We start from the raw sequence: 21,684 nt of genomic DNA on the forward strand, positions 1-21,684 counted from the left end.
GGAAGCATGAAAAAGACACATGACTGCGCTAAGTATACGTAGGTCTTTTTCCAGTCTGTTTCATTTGGATAAATTGTATTTTTCTCTTTGATTTTACTAGACATTTCTTCTGCAGTACCTAATCTTCTCTTAATCCTATCTAATCTTTATGTTTCTTTTTAATTTCTAGAATTTTGATTTAGTCTTTTACGCTGTTTTGTTTCTCTGTATTATGTTCATGCTTTCCAGCTACCTTGTATACATATGCAGTATATGTATTAAAAGAAAAAGAAAAAGGATATGTGAATGTTCCTATCTACTAATACTGTCACCTTTGTCAATGGATCTGTTTCTTTTGATTGATTTAGCTTTTTTCCCCTAATATGGGTTATATTTTCATGTACTTGTATACCTCATAATTTTTATTAGATGCCAACACACTGTGAATTATTCGCTTTGAGTGATATAAGTATTATATAAATTTAGTGATATGATACATTATATATAAATATATATATGATCTCTTTTATGAGATATTGTTAAATTACTTGAAAACAGTTTTATTCTTTTGAGGCTTTTAAACTTTGCTAGGCAAGCTGGGGATAGTCTTTAGTTTAAGACTAATTCGACCGCATTACTAAAGCAACCCACTCCAGGATTCCTGTGATTCTTTCTATGGCCTTACAGTTTCATCACACACACACACACACACACACACATATACACTTATCAGTATTCAGCTGAAGACTCTTGGGGAAAGCGCTGAAGATCTCTGGAGCTCTCTGTGTGAATTTCTTCTCCACAGAGCTCCCTCCTCTCTGGTACCCCATTCTATGATTTCTAGCATCCTTAATCATTCAAACTCAAACTCAACACTGGCTCCTCAACTAGGAGAAAAGAGTCAGACTCTTCATCCTTGCGCAGCAGCCTGGAAACTCTCTACATAGTACACTTGGACAGTCACAGGGCTCGGGTCATTTGTTTCTCTTTTCCCGTGGATCAATATGCAGTCCATCATGACATAAATTTTGTCTGTTGTCATTAAATGAGTATAAATCAAGCCTTTCTTCATCCAATATGCCTGGAAATATGAATTCTAACAAGTATTTTAGATTGTCACTAGTCCCACACTTAACATCAGAAGATGCAAGGCATTTACCACTAGTGACAACATTTTGTCACATATATGCAAATTCTTATGGTATACAACACATTGCTATTAACAGCATCACTTTTACCAGCCATACAGCACAAAGTAGAAGACTACTTGGCATTGTGTGTGTACATTTTTCCTTCTTTTAAAAACTCACATCATTTCAAATACACATTAAATATATACATCACTGGATATATAAGAAACGCTATAAAAATAATGTGCACAATTCCTGTCATATGTATTGGCAGTGTTACAGCAAATATACACTCTGGTGTAATACACAGCTATGCTGAGTGACTCACATATTTTACTTTAGTGCCTCATAACTACATTTCAGGTAGGAGGCTCAAGAAGATAAAAAATATTTCTTAGCTCTGTGTTGAACTCTTCTCAGTTGTGTTAGAGTATAACAATTATGGAATTAACAAAATCACTTTATTGGAAATGTTATATATAATACATGCACATAAATACTAAAAACTAATAAGTATAAACAAAAATATCAAAAACAGTTTCATCAAATCCTTTCAGTAAATAGACATAGAAGCAAACTACCTCTTAATGATGACTAAAAATTAAAATTTTGTATAACGTACATGAACTCCCTTGAGCTGATTTTGTTTAGTTTTGGATTTAATTTGTTCGTTTTGTGGTAAAGTATCTCTTCATAAAGAAAAGACAAATTTAAAAAATTATGCATATACAAACTCAACTTTTTATAATTGCTAGAAGTCTTCAATTAAAAGAGAAGGTACTCTCTAGAAAGGATCTAAGTTATCAAGATAATAAAATAATGCATAGCAGAAAGGGAGTTGCAAATGGTAACAAAATTTATTTCTTTACCAAAGGCAAAAAGATGTATTTAGACAGTTTCAAAGTATGGAATGAATGCATTAATGCTACAACCCTAAACCATAGAAAGGAAAAGATATAATGTGGACTTTGTCAGAAACATTAAAAGAGAAGGCAAAAGCCTATATTTCTATATCATATTCTTTTATTAAAAAAGAAAATTATGGATCACACAGGTCTGTGATGCATATTTACATTGATATATATCAAAATTAGATGATAAAAATTTACAGATGTTATCATTAAAGGGGAGCATGGTGGAAACAGATAGCCAAGAAGCAGAGATGATCTGGGAAATTATATTACCTTTACTACAAGAAACACAAGTGACAAGAAACACCCCTCAAGAAGTTTCTGTGTGCTGGATATGCAAATATGGAATGTTTAGTAAACAATTATATTACAGGGCAGATTGTTGTAAATATTATAAGAAGGTATTGGAATAGTATAATGCAATGTGATATCTCAAGGTGCTGATCAAAACAGCAGTTAGACATGTTTTTTCTGATACAGAAAGAGGAGATCCAACTCTTTATGGTATACACAGGAAAAGTGTGCCATTCAAGTGCTTACTAACCTCCTGCCTCTATAAAATGTGTCTATGGAAATTCCTTAATTATCACCTTTTTTATCATTTGGCCTCAGAAGATATTTTAGTTTAAATAAGCAAATAATACATGAAGTAATCAGAATATTATGTCAAGTTATTCAAATGTTTATCACTTTGTATGCTACTATTCCTTTAGCATTCTGTTTTTCCTTTTAAATTTTTGTCCCAATAGATTCACAGCTCCTATGACTTGGCTAGATGCAGTGAACTTCAGAATTGAATGCAAGTATTGATACAGTAAGTCAGTTGTACTATTCTGTACATAGTTTAAATTCTTAGCCAGTTTCAGATTTTGTAAATAAAAGAATAGTGTCCTACAATTTATACTCAGTTTACCTGAAGAACTCAGCAATTAATCTAGACATCAGTTCAGTTCAGTTCAGTCACTCAGTCATGTCCAACTCTTTGCGATACCCAGAGTTAAAAACCAATAGGCTTATCATGGAGACTTCAGTTTGGCAGTCAAGGACTCTATCAACAAACTCAAACATATTGCATACCACAATTAGTACATCAAAGACTTGTGATAGCTTTCACTACATTTACAACTAACAATGTACATTTGAAGTTGTAGATGGATAAAGTACATACACTATTGAAAACCTTCCAGCACCCACGGATTGGTGGAGGAAATATGAAGCAATCATACTAGGATTAAATTAATTGATTTTAGTAGTAGGACTTGAGGGAAAAATGAAGGTAATAGAGATTTGAAGAGTGACCTATCATGTCGGGGGCTTCCCAGGTGGCTCAGAAGGTAAAAAAAAAAAAAAAAAAAAAAATCAGCCTACAATGTAGGAGACCCAGGTTAGATCCCTGGGTCAGAAATATACCCTGGAGAAGGGAATGGCAACCCACTCTAGTATTCTTGCCTAAAGAATTCCATTGACAGAGGAGCCTGATGGGCTGCAGTCTAAGTGATCGCAAAGAGTCAGACATGAGTGAGCAACTAACACACACACATGCTATCATGTAATGCAGTTTAGGTAATAAAAGGGTTTTCCAAATGATATCAGAAGCTATTGGAGGCTTCTGAACAACAGAGTAATATTATCCGGCTTATTTCCAGTGGACCAATTTCACTATTTTAACAAGAATAACAAAGGGCAAGGGTGAATGCATTAAAACCTTTATAAAGTTTTTTGCAATAATCTAGACAAATAATTCGGAGAAGGCAATGGAACCCCACTCCAGTACTCTCTCCTGGAAAATCCCATGGATGGAGGAGCCTGGTAGGCTGCAGTCCATGGGGTCGCTAAGAGTCGGACACAACTGAGCGACTTCCCTTTCACTTGTCCTTTCAGGCATTGGAGAAGGAAATGGCAACCCACTCCAGTGTTCTTGCCTGGAGAATCCCAGGGATGGGGGAGCCTGGTGGGCTGCCGTCTGCGGGGTCGCACAGAGTCGGACACGACTGAAGTGATTTAGCAGCAGAAGCATCAGGCAAATAATTTGGAGGAGGGCATGACAACCCACTCCAGTATTCTTGCCTGGGGAATCTCATGGACAGAGGAATATGGTGGGCTATGGTTCACAGGGTCACAGAGACATCTGAAGTGATTTAGCATGCATGCAGACAAATAATTATGCTGGCTTGGACCAGAGCCGTAACAGTTGAGTTTTGAGAAATGATCACAATTTTAATATATTTAAAATAAGAATAACAGGAACAAACCCCAATTTAGATCCCTAGATAATTTAGAGGTCAATTAGAAGACCAAGACTGATGAGTGAAAAAACAGGAAAGTATACCATAAGCCAGAGATTCCCAGGTGGCACTAATGATAAAGAACCCGTTACTCATGCAGGAGACATGAGACGCGGGTTCAATCCCTGGATCTGGAAGATCCCCTGGAGGAGGGCATGGCAACCCATTCCAGTATTTTTGCCTGGAGGCAGTTGGATAGCATCACCGACTCAATGGACAGGGTGCTCTGAAGTTGATGTTGGCCCACTACAGGGTGGTGTTGGATCCAAGGGTGGCTGTACAACTATGTAATACCTTAGTATGGGTACAGATTATAACTAGATTTATTGTGGAAATAATAGAACTGCTGAGTCACAATACTGTATAACAGAACCTCACACAGTATGAAAGGCCAATTATTAATATATTTTAAAAATAAGCAAATTCACAGAAAAAGAGTTCATATTTAGATTTGTGGTTACCAGAGGCAGGGGTGGATTAAGGCAGTCAAAAGACACAAACTTCCAGTTATGAAGTAAACAAGTACTAAGAATGTAGGATACAACATGATAAATATAATTAATACTACTATAAGTTATATACGCTATATATAGCATATATATTTATACATGTATAAATTTATCTTAAATGAATATAGTATGAACATAGTTATATATAAATACATACACACACACACACACACACATATATATATATATAAAAGAGAGAGAGCGCTCATTGCTGACTCAATGGACAAAATTTGAGCAAACTCCAGGAGACAGTGGAGGATAGAGGAACCTGGCAGGCTATAGTCTATGGGGTCACAAATAGCTGGACGCAACAACTGGACAACAAACAAATGTTATATGTGAACACCGCGAGCGCAGTTCCTATCAGTTCTCATCACAAGGAAACATTTTTTCTATTTCTTTAATTTTATTTATATCTGAGATATTGGATGTTCCCTAAACTTAATGTGATAATCACTTCATGATGTACACAAGCCAAATAATTATGCTGTATATCTTAAAACTTACAGTGTTTTATGGCAATTATGCCTCAATAAAACTGGAAGAAAAATAAAATTGGAAATACAGGAAAATATATGCAAGAATATTTATATCCATTTTATGTAGAATATACATCATAAATATATTCTATGTATAAATTATATCATGTTATCTACATACTATATGCTATAATATATATGTGTGAGCTGCTCAGTCATGTCCAACTCTTTCAGAACCCATGGACTCTAATCAGCTGGGCTCCCCTGTCCATGGAATTCTCCAGCAAAAATACTGGAGTGGGTAGTCATTCCCTTCTACAGGAGATCTTCCCAACCAAGGGATCAAATGTGGTCTCCCAATTTGTGGGCAGATTCTTTACCATCTGAGCTACTAGGGAATAATGTATATTAAAGTAACAATGAAATAGTTTTGAATGTTTATGGGAAAAATAAGGTGGTGAGTGAAAAAAAAAAGTTGGGAAAAGATAAATTATTGTGCTAATATCTATGGTATGGTAGAAAGGCTGGAACTACTATCTACATTAAAAACTTGACTATTACATTCATGGTAACATGTAGATGCAATCATAGGAACTGGTTACAGTGTTCTTTTTATTGTTTTTATTAGTAAATGAGGAACCAGTTCAACAGCTGAGCTTTCTTAGGACAGAGGAAGTTTGTGAACTTAAGCATGGAGGAAATATATGAGGTAGTTGCCAAGAAAATATGGGCTGAGTACTGCAAAGCAGAGAGAGCATGCATTAAGCTATGGGTCACAGTTTTAAAGGGAGATCATTCAGAATGATTCCAGCTAAGTTTAGCTGTCCTCCAACACGTGTGCTATAGGCATTGAGGTTACCTGAAGGATGACTGGTATTTTTCTGGAAATAGTTTTAAAAGCAAAAAAAGATTGAGGAATGTATATATGGTAATGATTATAACAGACAATGAAATTTAAGCTGGGGAATAAAAGAAGTGAATAGAGCGGGTGATTTGAGCCAGGGAAAAGATGATAGAATCCACAGATATTAAAATTACATCATTTCTATGTATTTGATAGAATATAAATATGATTTTCTTATAAGTATAAACACTATCAAATATGAATTTAAAAAAAATCAGGCATCCAAGAATGAAGAACTTGGAAAGTTGGATAAGAACTTCTATGGATTACAAAACAATAGCAATGATGGTGCTTTAAGATACAGATCATGACAATACATAATAGCCAAGGAAGAGTCGTCTAAGAGGGATTTTTCCCTCAGTAAACACAACTACTTGATATATGACTGAACATAGTTATTACTGAAGATCTTTGTTTAATATATTTTATTTAAATTTATTATTTGTTAATCCATGAGTCAAAAGTAATGATGGGATTATAATAACTGGCTAAAGTACTTTTCATTACTATGAATTCAATTTTACAAATAAATTTTCATGTAGCTAGCATTTTTTTATACATTTGTTTTTGCTTCATGCTTAAAATTGACAATACAAATTTATCAAATGTATTTTTTGCAAGTTCTTTACTAGAATGTTTACTGAAATATGTTCAGATATCTGTGTCTAATTGTCTACTTGTAAAGCAATTCATTCAAATTTATTTCATTTTGTTCTTAAACTTACTGTCTTCCACTAAAATATTTCATAAATAAATCAAAGTTACATTTACTAGGAAATTTGTTATTTTTTTAAGTCTATGGATATTCACTGAAATCTACATCTTTCTTTGTTGCTATATTATTTTATATTTTCCTCAATAGTATAGATTCTTTCAAAAGATAAAGTAAATAATACATGAAACCTAAAACAGAATATGGCATTCACAAGAAAAGGTAATATTATTTTCTGTTATAAAGACAAAGAAAACTAACTTTCAGTATGTAAATGATTTTTTTCCCAGAATAATTTTGGTAAAATCATTAACTAATATATTATCCTATGAAAAAGATAATAGTTTCTTTCTGCTAGAAATACTTATGCATATTTTAAAATAACCATTCATTAATATTTTAAAAAAGAAAAATGATATTTTATTTTTTAATTGTTTCCTAGAATTTCCTCAGAAATGTTTTGTTTTTTTAATTATATGTTGGACTTATGACTAGTTCTTACATACTTTTTATTTGAAGTGTGAGCTGGAAAAGAAATTTCAGAAAGTTGTAAATGATTGAAAATCCACTTCTCAACAAGATCAGAAGCATCCCAGGAAGATTTCCAATATGCCTAATTATATTCTACCATCTACATCAGATGAGGAAAAGAAGTATCCATTTGCCTACTGCCCAGCAGGGATCTACAATACTGCTCTCAGAGCACTACAATGAAAAAATGCATTAGGATGATTTTTAAAACGTCACTCAAATATAATATCCTTCAAAAAAGCCCATTATCTGTGGAAAGACAAAAAAATACAGGCATTAAGATCTACAGGTGCCAGAAGCAAGCTCTTTAGCATTCTTCTCTACAATCAGAAACTTTTCTTTTTCCAATGTAAAGACATTACCAAAGTAATCTTAGCTTTTCTTATAATTGAGTTGTACAGATGAGCTATATGGAAGGAAATTGCAAATACATTGCCTCATAGCTTAAGTTATTATAAAATCATAAACTGAAGAATTAGTAAATATCTGAATTTAAAAAGGGATTAGCATGGAAATAAAAAGTATATCTTAAAATATATGATTATCTACTGACTCAAGAGAAAGATGTACAGAATAGTGAAATGTTGAAGGAGATTTATTTTATCCATCATGGAACTGAAAAATGAAACAAGTTACCTAAAGTCACAGAGTAGGTAAATGGCAAATCCAGAAACTGAAATAAAGAATCACTGTTGCAACTACCATAATTTCAATTAAATAAATCATTTTATTTGAAATGGGGATACAATTCAAATATATTTGAAATTCATGAGCTATACAAACAAATTATTTTTATATATCTTATTCTATGTATAGCTGTATTGGATATCTACATCACATTAATTTCAGTATTGGTGTGTATTTTCATGTGTGCGGGGGTTGTGATGAAAGAAATATAGTAAGTTTAAAGGTACGGGTTCTCCACAGGGTGCCCACAACGAGCAATTTTGGGGAGTTTCAAAATAAAGCTATCTAATCACTATCAGAGATGCTGTAAGAATACTTAGGAACTGGTGCAGTTCCTGGTCACAGCAAACACCCTCTTCCAAAACACAAGAGACTACTCTACACATGGACATCACCAGATGGTTAATACTGAATTCAGATTAATTATATTCTTGGCAGATGAAGATGGATAAGCTTTATACAGTGAGCAAAAACAAGACTGTGAACTGACTGTGGCTCAGATCATGAACTCCTTGTTGAAAAATTCAGACTTAAATTGAAGAAAGTAGGGAAAAGCCACTAGATCATTCACATATAACCTAACGCAAATCCTTTATGATTAGACACTGGAAGTGACAAATAGATTCCAGGGATTAGATCTGATAGACAGACTGCCTGAAGAACTATGGATGGAGGTTCATGACATTGCAAGGAGGCGGTGATCAAAAAAATCCCCTAGAAAAAGAAATGGAAAAAGGCAAAGTGGTTGTCTGAGGAGGCCTTACAAAGAGCTGAGAAAAGAGAAGCAAAAGGCAAAGGAGAAAAGGAAAGATATACCCATTTGAATGCAGAGTTCCAAAGAATAGCAAGGAGAGATAAGAAAGCCTTCCTCAGTGATCAATGCAAAGAAATAGAGGAAAACAATAGAATGGTAAAGACTAGAGATCTCTTCAAGAAAATTAGAGATACCAAGGGAACATTTGATGCTAAGATGGGTACAATGAAGGACAGAAATGGTAGGGACCTAACAGAAGCAGAAGATATTAAGAAGAGGTGGTAAGAATACCCATAGTTCAGTTCAGTTCAGTCACTCAGTCGTGTCCGACTCTTTGCAACCCCATGAATCGCAGCACGCCAGGCCTCCCTGTCCATCACCAACTCCCGGAGTTCACCCAGACTCACGTCCATCGAGTCAGTGATGCCATCCAGCGATCTGATCCTTTGTCGTCCCCTTCTCCTCCTGCCTCCAATCCCTCCCAGCATCAGAGTCTTTTCCAATGAGTCAACTCTTCGCATGAGGTGGCCAAAGTACTGGAGTTTCAGCTTTAGCATCATTCCTTCCAAAGAAATCCCAGGGCTGATCTCCTTCAGAATGGACTGGTTGGATCTCCTTACAGTCCAAGGGACTCTCAAGTGTCTTCTCCAATACCACAGTTCAAAAGCATCAATTCTTCAGCACTCAGCCTTCTTCACAGCCCAACTCTCACATGCATACAATACCACAGGAAAAACCATAGCCTTGACGAGACGAAACTTTGTTGGCAAAGTAATGTCTCTGCTTTTGAATATGCTATCTAGGTTGGTCATAACTTTCTTCCAAGGAGTAAGCGTCTTTTAATTTCATGGCTGCAGTCACCATCTGTAGTGATTTTGGAGTCCAAAAAAATAAAGTCAGACACTGTTTCCACTGTTTCCCCATCTATTTCCCATGAAGTGATGGGACTGGATGCTATGATCTTCGTTTTCTGAATATTGAGCTTAAGCCAACTTTTTCACTCTCCACTTTCATTGTCATCAAGAGACTTTTGAGTTCCTCTTCACTTTCTGCCATAAGGGTGGTGTCATCTGCATATCTGAGGTTATTGATATTTCTCCTGGCAATCTTGATCCCAGCTTGTGTTTCTTCCAGTCCAGCATTTCTCATGACCTACTCTGCATATAAGTTAAATAAGCAGGGTAACAACATACAGCTTTGACATACTCCTTTTCCTGTTTGGAACCAGTCTGTTGTTCCATGTCCAGTTCTAACTGTTGCTTTCTGACCTACATACAAATTTCTCAAGAGGCAGATCAGGTGGTCTGGTATTCCCATATCTTTCAGAATTTCCACAGTTTATTGTGATCCACACAGTCAAAGGCTTTGGCATAGTCAATAAAGCAGAAATAGATGTTTTTCTGGAACTCTCTTTCTTTTTCCATGATCCAGCAGATGTTGACAATTTGATCTCTGTTTTCTGTTCCTTTTCTAAAACCAGCTTGAACATCAGGAAGTTCACGGTTCACATATTCCTGAAGCCTGGCTTGGAGAATTTTGAGCATTACTTTACTAGCGTGTGAGATGAGTGCAATTGTGTGGTAGTTTGAGCATTCTTTGGCATTGCCTTTCTTTGGGATTGGAATGAAAACTGACCTATTCCAGTCCTGTGGCCACTGCTGAGTTTTCCAAATTTGCTGGCATATTGAGTGTAGCACTTTCACAGCATCATCTTTCAGGACTTGAAATAGCTCAACTGGAATTTCATCACCTCACAAGAACTATACAAAAAAGATCTTCATGACCCAGATAACCACCATGGTGTGATCAATCACCTAGAGCCAGACATCCTGGAGTGTGAAGTCAAGTGAGGAAGCATCACTATGAACAAAGCTAGTGGAGGTGATGGAATTCCAGTTGAGCTATTTCAAATCCTAAAAGATGATGCTGTGAAACTGCTGAACCCAATATGCCAGGAAATTTGGAAACCTCAACAGTGGCCACAGGATTGGAAAAGGTCAGTTTTCATTCCAATCTCAAAGAAACGAAAGTGAAGTCACCCAGTCATGTCCAACTCTTTGCTACCCCACCTTACCTGCCTCCTGAGAAAACTGTATGTAGGTTAAGAAACAACAGTTTAAACCTGACATGGAACAATGGACTGGTTTCAAACTGGGAAAGGAGTACAATGACAAGGCTGCATATTGTCACTGTGCTTATATGCAGAATACATCACGAGAAATGTCAGGCTGGATGAAGCACAAGTTGGAATCAAGATTGCTGGGAGAAATATCAATAACCTCAGATGCAGATGACACCACCCTTATGGCAGAAAGCAAAGAGGGACCAAAGAGCCTCTTGATGAAGCTGAAAGAAGAGAGTGGCAAAAGCTGGCTTAAAATTCAACAGTCAGAAAACAAAAATGGCATCCAATCCCATCACTTCATGGGAAAGAGATGGAGAAACAAATGAAACAGTGACAGACTTTATTTTCTTGGGCTCCAAAATCATTGCAGATGGTGACTGCGGCATGAAATTAAAAGACACTTCCTCCTTGGAAGAAAAGTCACAACAAACCTAGACAGCATATTAAAAACCAAAACATCACTTTGCTAAAAGTCCATATAGTCAAAGCTATAATTTTTCCAGTAGTCAGATGTGGATGTGGGAGTTGGACTTTAAAGAAGGCTGAGAGCCAAAGAATTGATGCTTTTGAACTGTGGGGTTGCAGAAGACTCTTGAAAGTCCCTTGGACTGCAAAGGAATCAAACCAGTCAACCCTAAAGGAAATCATTCCTGAATATGTATTGGAAGGACTGATGTTGAAGCTAAAGTTCCAATACTTTGGACACCTGATGTGAAGAGCTGACTCATCAGAAAAGACCGGAATGCGGGCAAGATTGAAGGCAGAAAGAGAAGGGGATAACAGAGAACGATATGGTTGGATGGTATCACTGACTCAATGGACATGAGTTTGAGCAATCATTGGGTGATGGTGAAGTATAGGGAAGCCCGGCGAGCTGCAGTCCATGAGGCTATGAAGAGTCAGGCATGACTGAACGACATGGCGCAGTTCAAAGTCTGGAAGACAGACTTAGACATTTTCCAGAGAGAAAGGCCCAGACAGGTACACATGTATACATCTCTTTATGTGATTCTGATGTACAACCTTGGTTCAGTACCTCTCACCCTTTCCCCCGATTATTAACTCAAATTTAAATATCACAACAAGGAAGAATATCAGGGTAAAAAATATTATTTAAGATTTTCTTATATAATGTAATGTCAACTGAAAGAATTTTCTTTTAGACATTGAGAATCATACAAACTATGATACAGAAATTCATGGGAATGGCATTATGTCACTTGGAATTTAACACATTTCATTATCTATAATCCCTGATTCTTGGAAAGTCTCTGCCATTTTGTAACTTCCATTCACTCTTTTGTCATACAGGCACTTACAGTAAGCAATATGTCTAGTTCAACCGGACATGGCTGTCTTTAAAATATTTGAACAACCATATCATGATTGTTTTTTTCAATTATTTAGTAAAACATATTTGCTGGTTTTATCTGTCCCTAGTTGTTGTTATTGTTGCTTTTTATCAACCATCAGGCACTAAGAATTGCCTATAATTACACACTAGAATGCATCTTCAGGATTTGGTAAAGAAGTATAAATAAAATTCCTTATAAAAATATTGGTGCAAAAATTTTGCAAAGTATAATTACTTACAAAGGTACATTAAAAATACTTATGAAATGTCTTTTATTATTAAAGATGATGCTACAAATATGTCACCATATTTCAGTTTTTCATTTCACTTCAGGTTTTATAATAAAGTGCAGATATTTGAAAAACTGCTCTCTTTCTTAAATCAGTAATTGTGGATTTGGCAGTCTCATTTTGTAAATTCTATTTAAAGAGACAAAAGAAGTTGAAAATCTTAAGTTGTTTTCTATAATATAAAGGTGTTGCAAATTACACCATTAACTTTTTTAAAGTTTCTTTTAAAATCAGTATAAGCAGTTTTCATCAGCCTAAACAAATTTAAAGGAGGTATTCTGAAGATGATATACTTTCCAAAATGCACCAATGCAGAGGCCTGTCAGAAGAATAAGCAGAACTAAGTCTGTGATAGCACAGGAAAATATGCCAAAGCTATGTCTGGAGGCTGTAGAAGTCCACTTATATACTTAAAATTTCTATTTTGATACGAAATTTCACATTTCAAAATTGCATATTCATAAGTGAAACACTGCTAATTTTAAATATGCCTTGATTCCTCTCCTGAACAGTATGCACTATGAGGCAGAAAACATTTGTTTTACACTGCTGTATTCTTTGTGCATAGGATAGCACATGGAAACATAAAAGACCTCAATAAAAGATGCTGATGGTTGTTAAATGAACTTAGGCAAATGGTACAGGAAACATTAGCAATGGAAATTTCTGTAAGTTTAAAGATTATTTTATCATTTACATTTTATTAAATGTAATTTTCAAGAACTCGTATTTGCTTTAGAATGAAAAAAATGAGGACATACAAAAAGGCTAATGTAACCTTCATATTTTATATAAATAAAAAATTAAGATATTTGGCAAAACTAATACAATTATGTAAAGTTTAAAAATAAAATTAAAAAAAATTAAGAATTTTTAGTAGAGACTTTCATATAATGTGAAAAACTCACTCCATTATCCTTTACCCTCCATTAAAAGTGGTTTATATAAATAAATCATTTAAAACCGTTCTAGAAGTTTCTTTAGGTCCACAGATGTACCTACTCAAAAAATAATATCCTAGAGCATAAAATAATAATGAACAAAACAGTAAAATTATCAATGTCTTTATGCTAATAATTTAATTTGTTATAAAATTTAAAACATATTATTCAAGTGGTTGTAATCAAAGAACTGTCTCTGTTTATGGTTTCTAGAAATCCCTTTCATCTTGGTATTTCATTCTGCAAGAACATTTGAAGCATGGTACAGATAGTGCTTCAATTCATGGAGAAAAATGCTTGCCACTTTTCTACAATCAAAATAGAAACACTTTGCTACAACTATGATTTCTGCATGTACGTATAAAGATAACTGTTAAAGTGTATTTTTTATACTTTGTATTAAGTTTCTTTTTAATCTTAAATGTCAGTTTAAATACATCTATTTATTTGAAGGAATAGAAAGCAATCTGGACTTGAAGAACTGAAGTTAACAGTGAATCAGTAAGTAGGGTTGTTTTCTTTGACACAGGAAAAAAAAACACAGTTTTCAAATAAATGCAAAAGAACAGATAATCCTATTATTTTAATCACAAAGTTTGAGCTGATCTAAACTCAGGCTATGACCAACCAGCATTTTATATTTTACTTCAGCAAGACAAAAATAGGTTATTTTTGAAGTTAAATCACTATTTTTTTTTTCCTAATTTAAAACAAATTTAAATTTATTTTGGCCACATTTTCAGGCATATGAGATCTTAGGTCCTGACCAGGGATCAAACATACACCCTGCATTGGAAGCCCAGAGTCTTAACTACCAGTCAGGGAAGTTCCACTGTACTTTATTTATTGAGTTTATTGGCATCATTTTGAAGGATCATTTGGTGTTAAGGACTGAAAGTAAATGAGTTTTTGCTACTAAGATTTGTGAACTTTCTACCTATTAATTAATAATATAGTATATTTATTTACTGGAGGGAAGTGCTTGACCTCACAAATAGAAATATCTCCCCAAGGCAGGGATCAAACCCAGGTCTCCCAAATTGCAGGCAGATTCTTTACCAGCTGAGCCACAAGGGAAGCCCAAGAATACTGGAGAGGGTAGCCTATCCCTTCTCTAGCAGATCTTCCCAACCCAGGAATAGAACTGGGGTCTCCTGCATTGCATGCAAATTCTTTACCAACTGAGCTATGCTGCTGCTGCTGCTAAGTCACTTCAGTCGTGTCTGACTCTGTGCGACCCCATAGACGGCAGCCTACCAGGCTCCCCCATCCCTGGGATTCTCCAGGCAAGAACACTGGAATGGGTTGCCATTTCCTTCTCCAATGCGTGAAAGTGAAAAGTGAAAGTGAAGTCAGTCAGTCCTGTCCTACTCCTAGCGACCCCATGGACTGCAGCCTACCAGGCTCCTCCATCCATGGAATTTTCCAGACAAGAGTACTGGAGTGGGGTGCCATTGTCTTCTCCAACTGAGCTATAAGGGAAGCAAATTAAATGAGTTTTTGCTACTAAGATTTGTGAACTTTCTACCCATTAATTAACAATGTAGCATATTTATTTACTGGAGGGAAGTGCTTGACCTCACAAATAGAAGAAAGGCAAACAGGGTTTGTTCTCAAAATTTTATAGCCAAACTTTGTATTATGTTAATTTGATGCTTAAAACTATGGTGTGTGTACCAGTGAAGGTATACATGCTAAGTTTAGGGCTCATTTGAAACAAATTTTACTTTATAGTTTCATATTTACTTTGACGTACATTTTAAAATGTAACATCTTTTTGCTTATAATTAAAATAAAAACCTAATTTAATTTAAAGAAAAATATTAAGTGTATGACAGTCCAGGCAGCACAAAAATATGGAAAAGAAATGAAACTGATCATCAAATGACTGAGGTTTGAGAAATTCTGCTTTAAAACAGAATTCACAGCTATACATTTCAACTACTTCTTACTCAGTGTGCTGCTGCTAAGTCACTTCAGTTGTGTCCGACTCTGCGACCCCAGAGACGGCAGCTCACCAGGCTCTTCTGTCCCTGGAATTCTCTAGGCAAGAACACTGGGGTGGTTTGCCATTTCCTTCACTAACTCATTAGAGTGAAAAGTGAAAGTGAAGTCGCTCATACTAAGTGTAGAGTGGGCTTAATTTCCAGTAGAGGCAGCAGAGGACATGTCTGACTCAATGAACCTGAATTCAGGCAAACGCTGGGAGATGGCGGACGACAGATTACAGACCAGGTTTGATCCCTTAGAGTAATCTGAGAATCTATCCTCATCTAGCACTGGAAGTAAGGCTCTGGTTACTTGATTATTTTTTAAGGCTCAAATAAGTGAATATAATGAGTCTTTCATCATTGGTATGTATATAAGAGAATACCTATTAGATGAAAAATGAAAGTTATATTTGAGAAGAGACATATCAGAAGATTTATAAAAAATAATGAAAGTATGAGTTAGGAATATGAAGGTATAATTAATAAAGGCTTACAAACATGATGATTGTTGAGTGATCTTCTCCAAAGAAATGTACTAAATTGTCAAAAGAACTATCCACAGGTATACATGTGTTCACATGTATACCTGTGGCGGATTCATTTTGATATTTGGCAAAACTAATACAATTATGTAAAGTTTAAAAATAAAATAAAATTAAAAAAAAAGAACTATCCACAGTTTTATATATCTAATTTTTGGACAATTTTAAAGGATGTTACAGAAATAAAACTCCTTTCAGATTTGGCAATATACCATAGTAATACCTATGTTTATTTGTTAAGAAAATATTAAAGCAAACTCTATACTGTTTTTCTGGGTTGCCAGAAGAATACAAATGTCATTCACATTTTAGAAATTTGATTTTCAACTTGCATATATAAAATAAGTATATCAAAATAGTATAACTATTGCCAAAAGAGATATACTGTCTAAAAAATGCCATCATGAGGAAAAAAATGAGACAAAGAAAGCTGATGTACGGGAATATATTTTTTCTAAAGATAAATAGTAAATGGCCAGGGAGAAGCCTGTTATGTTGGTTTATGGAGTTAGCATGTTATTAAAATTACAAGATAAGTTGGAAGAATAGAAAGCATATTTTGGATAAACTGACTTCACAATTTTCTGCTATCAATGTTGTTAAGTCAAAGGTACTTATATTTTGAAAATCATTTCCTCCTATGGCAATTGACTTAAATTAATGAAAGAGGTTTAAAGGAGGTTGCTCTTTAACACTGAGAAAGAAAAGAGACATAAGTTTAATCTCATCATTTTTACATGTGTGAAAATGCCAATTCAATTAACATAAATTATATAAAAGCAGAAATCTACTGTCCTAATGCACAAAGAAAATATGAAAGAATTAAGAGTTAAATGACAGCCAGGATTTTGAGAATTTAAATTATTTTCATTTTCATAGTACAAGGTAGAGGAATTGAAATTGCAATAAGGTATTTTATGGATTCAGTGTATACCAAAAGTTTGTATGTAGGAAAACTTAACAATTTAAAATTTTGTGTCATAATGAGAAGCATCTTTAATATTTAAATTTAACATTTTTCTTTTATGAATTTATTTTTAGGTTGACTGTGATAGTTGTCTTTTCAAAAAATAAATCATTCTTGCATTTCTACAAGTTACTTGGTGAATTGGAGACCAATATGAGATTTAATTATATACAAAAAACTACAAATACAATGCTTTTGAAAATCACTGTATATTAAATTGCTGTTACCTTATCACCTTCAGAAAAAGTGATGCCATCCACTGCTCTCTTCCAGGTGATTGCTGGAATAGGCTCCCCTTCTGCTTCACATATGAGTGTGACTTGACCATTCTCATATGTAGTCTCATTTTTAAGCTGTATTATGTGAGGCTGTACTGTAAAAAATATATACATTACTCAATCTGTATTAAAAGAAAATATTATTATTCATAGTGGGCATTTGAGTACACAACAGCTTAGTATTACATTATTAACGTTTCAGTGGTTATAGTATCATGCTTGCTTTATAAGAGTGCCAGTAGATCTGCAAATTATAGGAGAAATAGCTTTAAAAATAATGTTCATAGATTATGATTATAAAAATAATTTGAAGTGGCTTAGAAACCAATAGACAAAAATTCTTTTCAAGATTTTGCCAATTAAAGCTATTTAATTTTTTCCTCTTAAAGGTACAAAATTAAAATATCCTCTTAAAACCACAAGTCTACTACGTATGTGTGTCTGTATATGACATTTGCTTTTGTAGTGACTATCTCTTAAACTTTAAAAAAATTTCACAAAAGGGGGGGAAATAGTGACTGTATCCTGAATATATAGTAACTGTAACTATGTACAATACTTAAAATACTTAACAAGTAAATACATATACATACTATTTATCTTTATTATTATGGTTGATTTATTTTGCCCCTAGATTGCCTTAATATTATTAGACATAATAGATAATTATTTCATTATAGTTATGACAGCTATAAAACCAAACCATCATGTGTACTAATTTAAATTATATTAATATTAAAACATGTCCCTTAACAAATTTACATATGCCAAAGAGCTTTAAAATTTTAAACTCTGTATTGTCGGCATTTCTTAAGCTTTTATTTGTTTGAACATAAAAGTGATAAAAGTCAGCACCTGTTACTTCAGAGTAAGTAACAGTTTTTTTTTTTTAATCATTAAATGCAATCAATTATGAAATATATGTCGGAGAAGGCAATGGCACCCGACTCCAGTACTCTTGCCTGGAAAACCCCATGGGCGGAGGAGCCTGGTAGGCTGCAGTCCATGGGGTGGCTAAGAGTCGGACGTGACTGAGCGACTTCACTTTCACTTTTCACTTACATGCATTGGAGAAGGAAATGGCACCCCACTCCAGTGTTCTTGCCTGGAGAATCCCAGGGATGGGGGAGCCTGGTGGGCTGCCGTCTATGGGGTCACACAGAGTCGGACACAACTGAAGTGACTTAGCAGTAGCAGCACTATCAAATATATGTATGTTGTTCTTAATCTTAGAAAATTAAATTCCTGATATCAGAAATAGGACATATATAATTTTTTAAATTCAATGTTTATTCCATTTACTTTAATGATTTTAGCTTTATTTCCTTATATATGCATGATTTTGTATCAAACACAATATGAATCTGTTCACTGTTGTTACTATGCAAAGTAATTACAACAGTCAAGTAGCATATCATTTTTCATTAATTATTTTCTATTTAAAAGGTAAAAAAAATATTAGAACTCTTTTGCCTTTGTTCTTACTCAGTGTCACTTAAATTTTAAAAATTAACTAAACAGTATTTCATATAAGCTCATTGAGATCGATTAAGATTATCCTTTGAAATTACCTCAAAGTCCATCATTTCTAATTATGTAGTTTATACTAAGTCATATTTAGCATTGTACATTTTAAAAAGAACATTTTCTTAAGTGGTAAATACTACTTGAATAAATTATATGATTTCTATAATTTCTAATAATTTTGAGAATTATTAGAAATAATGTATTTACTCTTATTCTATGTGAACAATTTTATCCTGGTTCATAGCTTTGCTGATTTTTCATCATTAAAGATATTTGTGTAATCACATCTAAGCATGACCCTTCTGAGCAACTTTCCAACATCATGATCTCCAAAATAATAGCCCTTTTCAGATTGATCTAGTTTCACATTCTTCTTAGAACATCTTATTATTCTAATTTTATTTTAATATACTTTGGTATATTCTTTACTGTCTGTCCTACTTAACTAAAATATAGGCTTTATGAAAATCTCCCTGGTACAGGAAACATTTCTATTACAGCTATTCAAGGACCAACTGACCAAGGGTGTGTCCACAGGTGTACACCATTCATTTTTTGGTCTAAACAGTATTGCTGCATCTGTCAAATGCAAAACCTGGTCCCTCTACTCTTCAAAGTATTCCTTCCTTCCTGCCCCTCTCATTGTTGGGAAAATGTTGTGATAACAACATTGCTAAAAATGGAGAAAACACACTAAATATCAGTAATGCATATAATTCTTCATGTTTGTGTTTTAAAGAGAATAATCATATTCTAAATATCCACCACCAAAATCTTTTCCTCTTACAAATATAACAGAAGCTAAATCAATAATTAAAAATAAATACACTGATTTTTGTACCTTTTATAAGTTCCATAAAGAAAGGAATATGGCTCTAATGTGGAAGTTATTTATATTGCATGTCCTTTTAATAAAATGAAAAGTGAATATTTAATCATGGTTACAGGTCAATGTTCCTAATTATAGCCTTTTGAATGAACTCTCAAAGTATATTAAAAGTAAAACTGAACCCAGCATGTGTTATTTAAACATTTATAAGAACAACCCAAGATATAATAGATTTCATTATGTATAATTTTAATAAATTTTCTTCTAGCCTCTGCTATGAGTTCATCAAATATTTTATAAAAATTTACATTGTAATCTCATATAATTCTTAAATCTATCTGGTAGCTGCAATTTTAAAATATATTTTAGAGATGAGAAAACTAAAACATAGGTTTAGAAATTAATTTAATTATAAGTAGCTCGTATAAGCGACAGAGACTTTTCCAGTTTGACTCAGACCTTCCTCTAGACATTACACTTTTAACCACTGTGCTATAATACTTACCAAAGACTTGGAGAAGCACCTGTTTTTCATCTTCTCCTGCCTTATTTGTGGCCTTGCAGACATAAGGGCCCCCATCACTATTGATTATGTTCCTGACAGTGAGTTCTGTATTGCTTCCTCTCAATGAGTACTTTTCATTTTCTTCAATGAACTTGCCATTCCTAAAGAAGAAAACAGAGGTTGAACTTCATAAATTTGAGTTCATTTTTCAGGAGCGGATCACACTTAGCATTTTGACCTATAATGGTCAATCACTTCATGGCTACTGTCATTGATACATAAAGCTATATTCCAATTAAACTTATATATTTATTAGCTCAAGAAAATTTAATGCATAAGTAGTAACATTATACTTGAAAGTTGCTTTGACTTTAGAGGCAAGAATAACATTTGAGTTGAACACAACATTTGTGTTGAAATCTTGACACGCATCTTAGGCAAAAAGCACTTAATTTCATTTCATTCTTTATTAGCAAAAATAAAAATAAAAAAGCTTTATTGTGGTGAGTCACTTATCTATGAAATATATTTATTTACTAGGTTACAGGGACACAATAGACTTCCCCAATGGCACAGGGGTAAAGAATTCACTTTCAATGCAGGAGATGCACGCTCGATCCCTGCATTGGGAAGATCCCCAGGAGAAGGAAATGGCAATTAACTTTCATTCCACTATTCTTGTCTGGGAAATCCCATGAACAGAGGAAGCTGATGGGCTACAGTCCAAGGGGTTGCAAAGCAATCAGACATGACTTAGTGACTAACCAACAACAACAAGTATAAAAATTTAGGATCTCCCTTTAGGTGTTACTTCCTTGGTGGCTCAGATGGTAAGTAGTCTGCCTGCAATGCAGGAGACCTGGGCTTAATCCCTGAGTTGGGAAGATCCCCTGGAGAAGGAAAGGCTACCCACTCCAGTATTCTTGCCTGGAGAATCCCATGAATGGAGGAGCCTGGTAGACTACAGTCCATTGGGTCACAAAGAGTCGGGCATGACTGAGCAGCTTCACTTTAGGGGTAGGGAGATTTACCTGTCCATATGAGTTTAAATTAAAAAGGAAATGTATAAAAGATTATTAAAATTTTTCCTAGAAAGAAACAATATTTTTCTGATATTCTAAATGATCTTTTCAGTGAATTCTAGTTCTGCTTTCTAGAAAGTACTGCCATATATCTTAAAATAATCTTAATTTTCTATGACTCAATAACATCCATGTTTGTAGTTTTTATTGACATTTCTAAATATACCACAAAATCTGCAAAAAATTCACAAGTGGTGTACAACATTGGGCAAATACTAAATGGCAAATGTATACAGTGCTCTGCAATTTTATGTTTTTTCATAATTTCAGTAATCAAACATTTTCAAGTATGAATAATGACAAGATTTCAGCATTTTTGTCTAGAGTTTTATGTACAGATAGGGCTTTCACCCCAATTCTTAATCTAGTCAA

At 34.2% G+C, this 21,684-nt stretch overlaps 1 protein-coding gene across 2 annotated transcripts in view; it reads right to left on the bottom strand.

The window, feature by feature from the left end:
* NCAM2 (neural cell adhesion molecule 2) overlaps nucleotides 1–21,684 on the bottom strand; it is a 568,041-nt gene that overhangs the window by 163,397 nt on the left and 382,960 nt on the right. For both annotated transcript variants that reach the window (XM_005895596.2, XM_070367501.1), the window contains exons 7-8: nucleotides 20,231–20,391; nucleotides 17,319–17,464 (exon numbers count right to left, since the gene is read on the bottom strand). In XM_005895596.2, coding sequence (XP_005895658.2) covers nucleotides 17,319–17,464; nucleotides 20,231–20,391 — 307 coding nt within the window. The remainder of the gene's footprint in view (nucleotides 1–17,318; nucleotides 17,465–20,230; nucleotides 20,392–21,684) is intronic.

The sequence above is a fragment of the Bos mutus genome, chromosome 1 (genome assembly GCF_027580195.1).
Source record: "Bos mutus isolate GX-2022 chromosome 1, NWIPB_WYAK_1.1, whole genome shotgun sequence".
NCBI lineage: Eukaryota > Metazoa > Chordata > Mammalia > Artiodactyla > Bovidae > Bos > Bos mutus.